Source organism: Chelonoidis abingdonii, chromosome 13 (genome assembly GCF_003597395.2).
Source record: "Chelonoidis abingdonii isolate Lonesome George chromosome 13, CheloAbing_2.0, whole genome shotgun sequence".
Classification (NCBI taxonomy): Eukaryota; Metazoa; Chordata; order Testudines; family Testudinidae; genus Chelonoidis; species Chelonoidis abingdonii.
In genome coordinates, this window is record NC_133781.1 from 26,747,915 (window position 1) to 26,762,042 (window position 14,128).

Here is a 14,128-nt window from a genome sequence, read left to right on the forward strand (position 1 = left end):
AGAATTTATAAAACAGCATATGATCTTGGTATTATAAAGAGAAACCGCCTGATGAGTTGAGATCTAACATCTGGGCCTTTGAAGATCATGACTTATGAATGAAGATGAAGATCAATCACTTACTGCTGGGTTTGGTGGACATACTTTCTGATCTCTTTCTGCCATGTACACACTATCTACAAAGGGAAAGAGAGAAGATCCGTTTTTTTGACTTGCATGGGACGGGGTGGATTGGAAATGACATTGACCTCTTAAGCAACACTTTGGCTTAGAATCATAGAATACCAGGGTTGGAAGGGACCTCAGGCGGTCATCTAGTCCAAACCCCTGCTTAAAGCAGGACCAGTCCCCAACTAAATCATCCCAGCCAGGACTTTGTCAAGCCTGACCTTAAAAACCTCTAAGGAAGGAGATTCCACCACCTCCCTAGGTAACCCATTCCAGTGTTTCACCACTCTCCTAGTGAAAAAGTTTTTCCTCATATCCAAGCTGGAAACCGGCTCAACTTGCATTACGTTTATGAAGAGCTGATTTAGAAGATAGCAATAAATAGCCTTTAGCTACAAGAACATTTGCAAAAGAGGAAGGAAAAATCTATTTGTATTTTAAACCAGAATAAGGGCAGCCTTCTCTCTCTCTCAAAATGGCGTTGGTTTGAGTATACGACTTCTTTAATCAGTATTTAGTTTGTTAATTACTTTTATTGGTAGTTAACCACCTTACGGTCTTAGTGGAACATCTGTTCCATGATTAGAAAAAAAATATTCCTCAACCCTTGCTGAGTGCAATTATTTTTGGATGCAAGTGGAAGGCTTTAGAATCCTTAACAAGATAAAATGCTAATTGTTTGTAGAGTGGTTTTTTTAGTTGCTTTTAAATAGTAAGAGAAGCCCCATTTATTAATTATTATTATTTTGGGTTGCTATGAGACACTGTAGTAAAAAGAAACTGGTAATGTCAGTGGGGTAGAGAGGACATGTAGCCTTGTAACTAGACGATAAACCTGATCCCTAGAGGAAGTGGGCAAGAGAAACTCCCACTGAAGTCACTGGGAGTTTGCAGTGCTCAGAACCTCCTAAGAGCCTGTATATCAATCATTTCCTTAATGAGAATGCAGAGGGCTTGTACCGGGATCTCAAAGCACTTTACTAAAAGGATGGATATTATTTAACAGAGGGAGAAGATGAAAGACCTTGTCTTGTGTCAGTGCTGGGAATAGAATTGCAGTCTTCTCTGAGCCTACTCACCACCCACTGGACCATGACTCCCTTCTCAAGGATCCCTGCACTTCAGGTGGTTGTTCTTGCTGCTTCTATTGGTGGCTCTGAAAGCAAACGAGACACCTCTGTCCAAACTAGAAACACACAGTATAGCCTTATGAGCCAAACAGCATCTTAGCAGCAGAAAATCAACACCATGTCATGTGGAAGCGCCCCATATATGCTGAGCCACACTGGTTGACTCCACTCTGCAAGCAAGAACAGTGCTCTGAATTACTGAGAGGAAACTGGACTGTGATGGATGTTGTTTGTTATTGTGGTTGCACATCTTGTCCTGGTGAGAACCATGCACAGTATACGTTTGTAAATGTTAGCAGCAAGCTAAAGCAAGCCTATCGAACCAGGTAACGATGGCTGGTCTTGGTTGATAGTGGGAACTTCCTTTCCTTATCTGAGAATAGCCCAGCGCAATCTGACACATATTGGCCTTGGAGCCCTTCAGATGTTATTACTGGAACCAAGAAGAGAGACTGTAACCGTGACTGCATACAATTATAGCAGGCAAGGTGTCTGCCCCTCAACAGATGGCAAATGGGCGTAGGGGGATGGAGGTGAAGAGTGGGCCTACTGGTCACTCTCCAAAAAAGGTAAGATGGAGAGCAGGCCTGGAAGCCGGCCATAACAGCCACAGAAAGGTGGAAGGGGACTTGTGTGTTCTCATGGAAGATGGAAGAGCACCCTTGGGCCCTGCCAGCCGAGATGACCAGGGTTGGCAAATTGTCATACCTGCCTGTTTCCTAGACAGTGGGCAGGGAGATTTTTGGGGTCCAGAACTAAACATTCTGGAACTTCAGACAAAGGTTGCTATCCAGCCTGGTTCTACCAAAGGAGGTTCAGGGCATGCACAAGGCACCCAAATGTTGAGTTAAGTCCCCCTGCCTCCAAACCTTCCCTGGAAATGCCTCCTGCTTGCCACTGCATGCTCTGCTTCTCCCTGATTCTAGTTGTTTTGTGAGGTTTATTGAGGACATTCACGCCTTTTCACACATACACTCAATCTTTTTCTCTGCCATGGCCACAGAAAGCCAGGGTCACCTTAACTTTAGCAGAAAGTCAACAATAACCCACTCTTTGGGCCATGACTTAACTGACCCTGCCTCCATGGGGAAATGGACCAGTGTCATTCTTGCAGCAGGCCATTCTGCAATAGCTGAGCTGCAATAGCTCCCTCTGTGGACACTCTATTCTGGAATAAAAGGGATTTTTATTCTGGACTAGAGTGCACATACTGGGAGCTATTCCAGAATGGTTATTGCAGAATGGTTTATTCTACAACAGCTATCCCAGTCAATTTCCCATGTACGCAAGTGTCATGTACCTGTGTAATCAAAATCCACCACAGCTGCCTACGGGCACCTTTCACTTTGCTGCCATCAAAAGGGCTTGAAGAATTCAGACCTTAACTTGTTTTCCACTGTGTTCTTTGTTTACTTCCCTTGTTGGATGTCACCGGTGCTGTTGACAAATATTTTCTCCCTTTGGCAAGAGGAGCTGTCAGTAACTAACCTTGTGTGTGAGCGTGTGATGCCGTGAAAAAAAAACAGGAAATACTCTGAACATGGTAACTCACTGTTAAAGGAGAGTAACAGTGCTTGCATGCCAGAGTGGATGCCACGTGCCAGGGTCTGCAGCAGTACACACTGAAAAGACAGGTAAAGGCAGTTACTTGCCCCTAACATCAACAAGATGGAAAAGTAACTAGGGAAGAGATACAGTGCCTATATTGTACTAACAGAATGGGAGCAGGCTGCCTCACACCAACTGCATTTTTTGCATCTTTGCATTAGTTTGGAAGGTGCAAGTGCCACTATACTCTAAAATCATACGAGCATGTTTTTGGATCAGATGAGGGGCAGCCAATTAAAGCTAGAATTGTGGTTTTAATGCCTTTAGTGCAACCTACTAAAAGGATTAAAGCCATAACTCCATCTTAAATGTCTGTCTGTGAAAATTCTTATTCACTTCAATTTCCATCCCTGCTTCTTGCTTCTCTACACAGGCACTTTAGCTGAGAGATGGATCTTGGCTCCGGTCTCGCTCCCAGCCCTGGCTCCTGACCGCGGCTCCCGGGGGCAGGTGTGGACAGATGCCATTACGTGTTAGGGGGTTGTGACTTAAAAAGTTTGGGGGCCACCAGTCTATAGAGTTATCTAAACATAAGACACCACAGCTGCACCACTGCATCACTTTAGGGTAGACTTGGCTTACGTTGATGGGAGGGGTTCTCCTGTGGACGCAGGTACTTCACAACCCTGAGAGGCAGTAGCTAGGTTGATGAAAGAATTCATCTGTCGACCTACCCGGGGACTTAGGTCAGCTTAATAACGGTGCTCAGGGGTGTGGATATTTCACACTCTTGAGTGACATATTTAAATGGACCTAATGTTCTAGCATAGACCAGGGCTGAATCTCGTACAGCTGCATTAAGATTCAGGTTGTGGCACAGTCAAATAAGCTTCCTCCAGAACACCGAAGAAAAGTAGTTCGAGCAAAGCACAGGCTGGAATGGGCTGACCCAAACTGTTAACGAACAGCTAAAGTTCAAAAGGTCCCTTGTAAAGTAAAGTACACCTGACAAAACAAATAGTCCACAGCAAGATTAAATGAGAGCGGCTCTGACCTTTTATACGCTAGCCAGCAACGAAGTATCCATCTCAGAAAAGTGGCCTGGCAGGGATCATTGCCATTGCCTAGAAAAGACAGAGGAGTCTTAAATTTTCTCTTAAATCAACAGCGTGTCAAATGGAATGTAGCCCCCCGAGACCCAACCCAGCAGCATGTCCATCAGCAGAGAAGAGGAAGAAATGAACACTGTTCCAGGCAGAGGAAACCAGAGCGAAGCTTTATGTGCTGCCTTCTCATTGTTTTCCTGGAGAGTTCTTTGGCCCTGTGGTGGCAGAAAGGTCAAAAGCCAGAGCAGGATGAAACAAAACAAAACAAAGTGAAGTATGTGGGCAAAGGGATGTGGCTTTTGTTGTTCACAACCTTCCTTTCAAATGACATGATTCACTCGAGATCATTTTTCTACAGAGAGCAGCTAAATGATGGAACCTGGCTAGTGCCCAAAGTTCAAGCTTGTATGCTGTATGGAGCACGTATCTGGCTCTGCACTGACATGTGACTCCTCTACACCTCACTGCAGTGCTGTGCAATCAAAAAGCCACAACATGTGACCTTTCTACAGCACCTTCCAGTGAGGAGCTCAAAATCTCTTACGAACGATAGCTAATTTTCTTGGTATATTTCAATAGCACCAACAGACCCCCACTCAATACTGGGGCTCTATTGTGCTTGGAGCTGTACAAATACATAACAGAGAAATCCTTTGCCCCAAAGAGCTTGACCAGGCATAGGAAGTATGACTATTCTTATCATACAGATGTGGAACTGAGACACAGAAAGTTTAAGTGACTTACCCTAGGGTCACATAGGAAGTCTGTGGCAGGCCTGGGGGCTAGAGCCCAGATCTCCTTGTGTGCTTTAGTCTCAAGACCATCCTTGTTCTCTTGCAATGAACTCTTCTGCACACCTTGGGCAGGCACGGTGGCATGGTGCATGATGAATAAAGAAGCATATTCTTTATATATATCTTAAATATTCTGCGAGACGAGAAAAGCTCGGGCTGTGTTTATGTTTGGCAATACGGAGAGTAAGGGCTGGGGACAACCAATCTAATGACACGAAGACCTGACATGAACTTTCACCCAAAACGCTGACCCATTTTTGGAGGTTTTGGTTCCATCTCACACCTTTCAGTGGGAACTGGGTGTGGAAATACAAGAGTTAAAATAGCACCAAAGAGGCGGATTCTGTTATATTTCCAACTCAGCAGAGTCCAAAGTTTGCTTTTGAGGTTTCTGATGCTGGGGAGACCTGGATACAGTCTTGCTAAGGATGCAGTCTGTTCAGGGCTTGTGGGCACGGAATTGAAGCATTGGCACTTCACTTATAGCCTCAAGAATTGTAAAACATTTCCCACCTGGTCTGCATCCATCTCCTCAAGGCAGTTGCAGTCTGTGTGAGCTTTGCAAAAATAGACACCCAAGTAGAATACCCGGCATTACTGAGATACATTATACTAGAAAAGCCTTTTATGGCGGTAAGGAGGGATGTAATACCACCTTCAACACAAGTAGCTGCAGCAGAAATAGATCTTGTTGATATGCAGGGAGCGTCATTGAAATCTTAGTAAATTATATCCTAGGCTAAGCTATTCATTAAAGTCCCACGGGGGAATTTCAGTATAGCTAGGTACAGCATCATAGGAGATAGGTAGAAAATTATAGTAATTTGAGTTACTTTTAAAAGAGGAGCGTGGCTTAGCTCGTGAATCTGAATCTTAGGGTCTGGTAGCATAAGTCAGTGTGCAATGAATGTTTCCATTTAAGAATACAAACTCACACTAATTCACTACGGCTCATATAATTGCATATCACAATATCTCACTCATGATCTCCCCCATCCCCATGTTATGTGAGATTTTGCTGGGGATCTTTCATGCCATCCCTTCCCCCGTAATTCCACCTGTGTCACACATATGGGAGGTTCTGAAATGGACTCATTCACCCACCCTGTGCAATGCCACTCTGCAGGGAACATTTCTTCCTGACCTCAGTGGTCTTCACTGTATCCTCTGAAGCATGAGGCTTGAAAGTCCTTGTAATTTGCAGCCCAGCTAGTGCAATTGTCGAGGCTGTTCTTATTCATATAAACGTCTAATCTTTCTATGAAAACTGGTCAGAGAACATGTTTAACTGGCATCTAGAGAAGCCCTCTCTGTTTCTGCAAAGTGTGTAAATTGCCTGTTTCTATTAGCTCAGCATAGTTTTCCTGTTAGGAATTGCATGCTGATTCATCATTTCTTTTTGTGACTTACAGAATCCATAAGTCATATTCAAGGTGCCCTTTGAATGTAGGGGGAAAAGTGGCTCGTGGAAAACAAATGCTGATCATTTTCTTGAGTGCAACTCTTCTAAGGAGTATCTCAGTGGCTAATTCTTGTGCACTTTCACCAACTGGCTCCCTTTTAATTTTTCTGAAGGCTACATGCATGTACTCCCATGATCTTCTCAGTGGATCTATATGGCTAGCTGCCTTTCAGGCTCTGCCGTGAGTGGCTATAGTGTGGGAGTTTGCATGAGGAGACAAGTATATGCAGTTTCCTGGTGGACATTTATTTTTATTCCCTGCATAATGGCTGGAAGTATACAGCTCTCTACCTGCCTAACCCCCTGGATCGATTCATTCCCTGTACATTGCTGTACAATGCACATGTGGCTCTTCATTGCCACAAGAGGTGTTGTTTGGGGTTACTCACAAACCAAGATTCCCCTAGCAAACGACCTAAAGTTTCTTCCTCCCCAGCCCCATTCCTTCCAAACTGCCTCAAGGTTCTTGCAAGACAAAAATACTTTGGAATTGCTAATTGGGGCTTTTTGCTTCTTTTCTGAAACCACTAACCTCAACACCCCCATGAACTTCCCGGTTCCACTTGAGATGGAGGTGTTTTTAAGACAGCGCAGTAAAATTGCAATCTGATTTAGTGACTGATCCACAGAGCCTGCTTATGCTTTATGAAACTCATACTTACTTAGTGGGTAAATGAAATCTCTGCAGTTTGCAACAAGTTCTTATAGACTCATTTATAGGCACTTGGTCTTTATCACATTTCTCCTCTCTGCAAGATTGAATTCCTCCAGTGGCTTCTTTTTCTACGTAACATCATCAACATGAAAAACTCTGCGGGAAAGTTTAGACCATTTTAAAGAAGTCTAATTCACTGAAATAACTTTTCCAGTTCTGCCTCTAGCCTTATACATAGTTAAACACCACTGCCTTAAATTTTAATGCTAAGATCTGTCCATCTACAAATATATGAGTTGTGCATATCTGGAGAGAACTAGCTATGATAGCTCTCATATATATCTAATCTGTCCATTTCCAGTGTTTCTAAGATGCCTGTCCTGATGGTATCTTGGCATCCTGTTTTTGAGAAGAATATTTGAATTGTAGGTAATATAACTTACATTCCTTTGAGCTACAGAATTAAGATGCCTTTGTGGGGAATAAATCTTGATTTGCATTTACCAATCCCACTTTGTAATGAAGCAGCCTGGCACCAGATTGCAGTTTTAAAGAAAAATGGCAAATTGCATGTTGGATAATCATTAGGCCACACCCATCACATGGTTTGTAGCAGAGCTGGTCAGGAATTTTCCACTGAAATGTTTTTTTTTTCCAATGAAAAAATCAGTTTCCACAAAATTATCTGTTGAAAAATTTTAAGTTTGCCCATTTTTTTCAATTTTCCATTGGGAAAATTGAAATGAAATAGTCCGACATTAACCTGCTGCTACCTAAGTTGCTGTGATGCTCCATGACTGTTGTAGCTCAGGAGCTTCATACTGGTCATTAACTAGGGGCTGGGCTCCTGGGTCGGACTTATCTGTCTCATTATGATCTCCACTTGCAACTTTTCCAAACTGGGATTTTTCACAACTTTTAAGTCCAAGAAAAATTTTAATATTTTGATTTTTTTCAGGCTGAAAACAAATCTCAAAATATCAGAATTTCGCCAAGGATGGAAATTCTGGTTTTGACTTGACTCTAGTTGCGATGCTCTGCTGGCCCTCACTCTGAATGCAGTCATAAACACCTTTAAACCAAGCGACTGCTGCATCATCCGGAGAAAGGTTCTCTTTTTGAATAGTGCTTTGAGTCATGCTGCTTTGTTTATATTATTCTGGTTTGCTCTCAGCCTCCGGAAAGTTTACTGATGCAAACTCTACAGCGAGACTGCAGGGTCTAAGGTCACACTTATGATTTACTGAGTGTCTGCAAACAGCTTTCAACTGCTGTTCACCTTCCTCCACTTTTTTCTTTTATAGTAAGGAGAAAATAACCATCTTCCGTCATTGCAGCTATTGCTCAGTTACATAGTTATTTGTGACATGAAGATTATGGGATAATTATAGTTGAAGATACTATGATTTTACTAGATAACTGAGTATCAACATTTTATAAACTACAGGGAGTTTTTTTGCTCATATGGCAATATTTAGTCTTAATTGGAGACATAATTAACCAAGTAACTTCTAAACTACATAGTAACTGTCAGAGAGAATTATGAAAGAATGCAAGAATTCCCTGCAAATAAAGTGACCTGAATCTTTCTTTGCCTGGCTTTCATTTCTCCCATTATATTCAAGACCTCATTTCAAGAGCTAAAACAGGCTTCAAGGGGCACTTGAGATGCACAAATGATAGTGGTTTGGTTTGATCTCAGCCGTTTGAGTTTTTCAAAATTGGGAGGGACAGAGATTTGAGCCACAACTGAGCTGAACTTCCGAAGACTATCAAAGGTTGAAGAGATGGGTTCCCTTTTGCCTCTCACAAAATCCCATGTTAGTTGCTTTATTTTCATGACTCAGTGTAGAAATTTCACCATTTTGAAACCGAAGTACAAAAATACTCTTTTGCAATTACTTTGTGTGTGTATCAAAGAGGAATTTAGGTGTCAAAGGGACTGCTTAAAACAATGCTCCAGGGTCTAATACAAAAAAGACAAAGCATATTGCTGTAGAAATGGAATCCAGATATTCTCTTTCAGAAGGTGCCAGTACTTAGCATCTATTACAGGCTAATAGAAACAGCTACTGTGGGAACTGGGAGAGAAATTGGAAACTTTTAGCCTTTTTACTGTGGGAGAGGCTAGCTCTGGTAGGTTTAACTAATGGGGGAAGCAGAGGGGTTTTCATGTGGAGTGATGACTTCTTTCTCTCACTCAGGCTGGGCTCTTCTGTCTTCTCGGTGTCCAGGTCTGGGAAGGTTAATGGTAAAGACCGTAAGTCCGTCTCGGTGCTGCAGAATATGCCCTGCCTCAGCATACGAGGGGTCATGGGTAAGTCTTGAGGTAAAGTTAATTTCTGCATTTCCTAAGACAGAATAGTTCATAAAAATGCATAATGAACACACAGGCCAACCTTGAGAAATACATTCTATCACATGCATTTCTATAGCGTCCGTCATTTTAGCATGGGCGTGTATGTGTCAGAATTTTGTCTGAGGGTCTGATGATGGGTGGTTCTCTAATTACAGCCAATTTCAGGGTTGAATCTCTCTAGATTTAGTTAGAGACTAGTGAAATTATTTCTAGGGTTCCAATAATCTCTGTACAAGCACCCAGAGACATTGTACGTGGTGTATTTTTAAAACTCATTCAATTAAACACACACACACACATATCCCTCCTTCCTCTTTGGGGACTCCACAGAACAGAGAGAAACAATAAAAGTTGATACAACCAGATTCCTCCAGTGCATTTTGTAGGGATGAATATAGATGAGCCCAAATGGCTCCTCTCCTCACCATCTCCACATCTGGAACCCTCAAACCTGTATGTCCCAACACAGGGGCATTTGGGGTGAGAAGTAACGTTCTCCCTGGCCATGGACACAGTCTTCCCTCCCCCTACAAGTGTAAATGGAATCCAGGGCCCATAGAACCTAGCAGCTCCATTGATGCCTGTGTTGATGCTGTCAGGATAATGTGTGGCCTTTAATCACTGTAGAGATGAATTTCTAAATATTCTGGGTATTGCATTTCTAGGTGCCAGGTTTTACGTCTGACTTGCACATGTACTGACAAAAAATGGTGGGATACACGTGTTTTGAAAAATGCATATTTCCTATCTGTAATGACAGGTATTTCTGTTATAATACATAGAAATGTATTAGGGGATGAAGCTCCTGGCTGGGAGCTAAGATTTCTAATATTTGCTCTGTTGCTAACTCACTATGCGGCCTTGGGCAAATCACTTAACCTCTTTGTGCTTCAACTTTCCTATCCATAAAATTGGGAACTACATTATTTATCTGTATGCCTCAGGGAGTTGTTTTGTGGATTAATACTTGACATTTATACAACACTTAGCATGTATACACTGTTCATATTTGCAGAGTACAATTATTATATCATAAATATATTAAAGATCTGGAGGTGCTCAGATAGCATGATAATGGGGACCAGACAGACAGAGATTTGAAACATGAAAAAATGTATCTAAGTTAAACAAGTATTTTAAGAAATCTCTGAAGGAATGAAGATTCTCTTTGAAAGCAGTGCTGCCAACTCAAATTTGACTCCATATTTAATTTTTGTACAAGCAAGCTTGTAACCCAAGCGAGGATCAAGAAAAATGTTCCCATGATAGTTTTTTTAAACAAATTTAAATGTAAACTATTATTGTTAAGAAATCAATATCACCCAGGCCTAACTTGCAAACAGCAGCCTGGAAGTGATGTTAAACAAAAGCGAAAGTGATGCCATTTATTTTCATTTTTCAAGAAGTAAACAAACAAAATAAATAAATAAAATAAAAAAGTAATTTTTTAAAATTCTTTCCATTTTAATTTTCTATGCTGTTGTTAGAAAGGTAGTTAGCATGAGTCTGCTACAGATTAGGGGTTTTAAGTTGAAGTTAACCCATTAACAAACAGCTAGCTGATTTACTTACTTACTTAATCCTTTTGTAGGGAAGTTTATGGAGAAAATATTAACCCTTACAGGAAAAGCCGCAAGGAAAATATAATGAAAACAGCCAGCTTGTTTGCCAGGAGTCATTGATTGGCTGATTCTGAAAATGCTGTTGGAATGGCTATTGGCAGGATGGGCTTTGGCAACTGGGGGACTGGTTTGTATTTAATCTAAAACTACCCAGAGAGAAGGATGCTTACCGGGGTTGCTAGTGCATGAAAAGGTGAACAGAGTGTCCCAAACCGGTTGAATTTGTTAGCACTGATAGTCCCAAACACACGCCGACTGGCTTTCCTTCCTGTAATTCTTTTCACCAGGTCATTTTCCAGATGGTGTCTGAAAAGGCTCTGGCACTGAAAAGGGAAGAGAAAAAACTGGGTTGCAACAGCAATGATGCCATCACACTAATGTAAAAACTATCTCCCTTTTCAGAATGAGGGAACATTGGTTCACGTTGCAAACAATTAAATCCACCACCAGAGCTGCCCTCTTCCTAAAGCTCAGAAGCAAAGGGCATCAGTATCACTTACTGGAAATGCCTGACAATGGTTTTATAACATCAATAGATCCCCTTTCCAAAGGAATGGTAATTACAGCTCAGCTTCAGTGGCTAAAGTGTAAAATGGACAGACTATTCTATGTATGATTATTTCCCCAAAACTCCAATATATGCCAGGCACAATGCATGCCCCATGCCCCAAAGAGTTTACACTCCTGTGCTCATGCATTCCTAGTCCCATGGATTCTGAGTGGACATCTGCATGGAGCTCATTGTAGGATCCACCAAGCGAAGATGATAGATGAGATTGCAGAGGAGGGACAAGGTGACAGCAGGATTCATGGGTTATAAAGCCAGAAGGATTCACTGTGATCATCTATTCTGATCTCCTGTACATCACACACCATCTGAATTGCTCAGTAAGGCGTGGGGCATCTCAAAGGATCCATCACGTGTTATTGGTTCTGTTTACTGTTCTTTTCCCTGCTCACTTCTCACATCCTTCCCAGCAGAAGTGAAAATTGAGGAGGGAATTGAACATGGTGAGGAATGTGGCAAGGTGACCTGGTTTTGGAAGGGTGTTCCCAGGTTAAGGGGAAGCCTTCACATGGTGGTGGTTGCTGATTTTAGAGAAATTACACAGTTTTCTTTCTTTCTTCCTGATGATGTGACTTTTAGTGACTGACAGGTCTGGAGTGATCTCCCTGAAGATGGTCATTTCTCTATATCCACATAACAGCTATAGAAGAGGCAGTACAAGCGCTTTCCCCACCCTGCGCTTCAGCCATGTCCTGGAGAGAGCAGACCTCCAGGAGTGAAAGGACAGTTCTCAGTCTGCTTGGCCCACGTAGTCCCTGAGAATGCCAAGAAGATTGCAAGTTAGTGCCAGTGGAGATATGTCCACTGGAAAATGGACTGAGTTGACCCATTTCATTTCACAAAGGCTACAGAGCAGAGTTTGAATGCGAGTAATTTCAGTCATTATGGATATGGGCTAATTCTACTGTTTGCAATCCATTACAGTTTGAACAAATTACCAAGGGAAGTGGTGGATTCTCCATCTATTCAAGTCTTCATATGAAGACTGGCTGCCTTTCTGCAAAATATGTGTTAGTCAAATGGAAGTTATTGACCTGGGATATACGGGACATCAAATCAAATGATTAAATGGTCCCTTCTGGCCTTAAAACCTATGAATCACCAACCCTTTGTGCCACCCAAACACCCTGAAAAGTCACATTTTACAATGGTATTAAACACCTGAAGAAGAGGTACTGAAGAATACATAAGAATGGAGCATTTGTTATCAGACCTTGGAGATTATTGTTATCTGCATTTCCTTATTAAATATAGTTCAGCTTTGCTGCCTCACACTGGAATAAAACCCACTGGCTATTACTTTAAGAAACCATCCATTATTATTATTATTATTATTATAATAAAAAAGACAGACAGTTCAACAGTCTGTTTGCTCTTGTGTATGCAATAGATTGGATTGCTCTGCATAATCCGCAAACTGTTCCCCGTGCATGACTTTTTTTGGCTTGCCTATCTGAAGCAATCCCCAATGCTTTATCACTTTGTGTGTCTTTTAATTAATCTGAGCTCATGGCAGATTCTCTTATCTTAAGCTGCAGGGTTTTACCCTTCAGTGGAATGGCAGAGTGTCAAGGTCAGAGATAGACGAAAGATCTCACAGACTCACTTCGTGTTTTCTTTGATTTGAAGTACCGGTGAACGCTTGCGGAGTAGTCAGGCGGCTTTGCACTGCATCCTCGGCAGAAATCTGGCTGGGGGATGTGAATGGATGGACACCATCCGCTCTTGGTAACTGGAACTCTGTAGAGAGAGAATAGGGTCAGCAGGGGGCACTGTATGGTAGAACACGACATGAACAGTATTTCTTAAAGGCATGGGCAGTTCTGTCAGATTCTTCTTAAGTGGAATCCCAGCAAAGCAAGGCAAGGGCCTAAAACTGAGCAGGGACCACACACACCCAGTGCTAAATACCACATGACTCAGGAGAAGAATCACACCTCTTTATTATGTGGATTTCGCTTCCTAACACTGTCATGGCCTGATAAGTATCACCAGACCTTCCTTTTCCCATTGGACTCATTGGCTTCTGGGACACCTGTGTAATTGCCATAGGTGCGAAGACTCTGCATGTGTTAATATTGCTTGAAGCATTTATCAACCTAACTGAAAAAAGAACCAGACTGTCCACCGTGGAGTCACACTCGACCTGGCTTGGGCCTGTTAGTTCTTTGCGTTCGAGCCAAATTGTAGCTTCATTATCAACAGCTGCCCCCTCCCAGCTCCGCATCCTTCCTGGAGTTGAAAAGTTTGCTGGTTTGAAAGCCTTTGTGGGCATTTACAAATGGAAAGGTTTGTTTCTGCAGTCAGGCTGCTGTGTGATGAGACCTCTGTGAGTCTGATCTTTCTGAGGTGATGCTGACCGAACACTCCAGCGTGGTGTTGGATCACTGTGCTGACAGAGGTCAGCAACAATTCCATTTCAGTCTTTGAAAGAGGAGGGTTTTTTTAGCCCCTGTAGTCTGACAATTGCTTTCTGTCTATTTAAATGGCTGTTGCAGCTGGGAAGCATGCTGCTTCATTTCCTGTCCCAAACCATGCAAGGTGCTGTTTGCTGTGAAACAGATACTACCTTTCAACCCAGAGCTCGTTGCACTTCAGTAATGCTTGAAGTGATCCCTGTGCAATTTGTCTGTCAGCTTTCGAAAGGGATAGTTAAGGTCCAGTCCAAAAGAAATGTTTCCATAAATTATGAAAATTCCAGTTTGAATTCCTGCCC

At 42.3% G+C, this 14,128-nt stretch overlaps 1 protein-coding gene across 1 annotated transcript in view; it reads right to left on the reverse strand.

Annotated features, from left to right (window-relative positions):
* Positions 1-8,803: 8,803 nt before the first annotated feature.
* LOC116834824 (cilia- and flagella-associated protein 337-like) overlaps positions 8,804-14,128 on the reverse strand; it is a 52,417-nt gene continuing 47,092 nt past the window's right edge. Inside the window, exons 18-20 of the mRNA XM_032797156.1 lie at positions 13,019-13,152; positions 11,015-11,167; positions 8,804-9,214 (exon numbers count right to left, since the gene is read on the reverse strand). Coding sequence (XP_032653047.1) covers positions 8,933-9,214; positions 11,015-11,167; positions 13,019-13,152 — 569 coding nt within the window. The 3' untranslated portion in view covers positions 8,804-8,932. The remainder of the gene's footprint in view (positions 9,215-11,014; positions 11,168-13,018; positions 13,153-14,128) is intronic.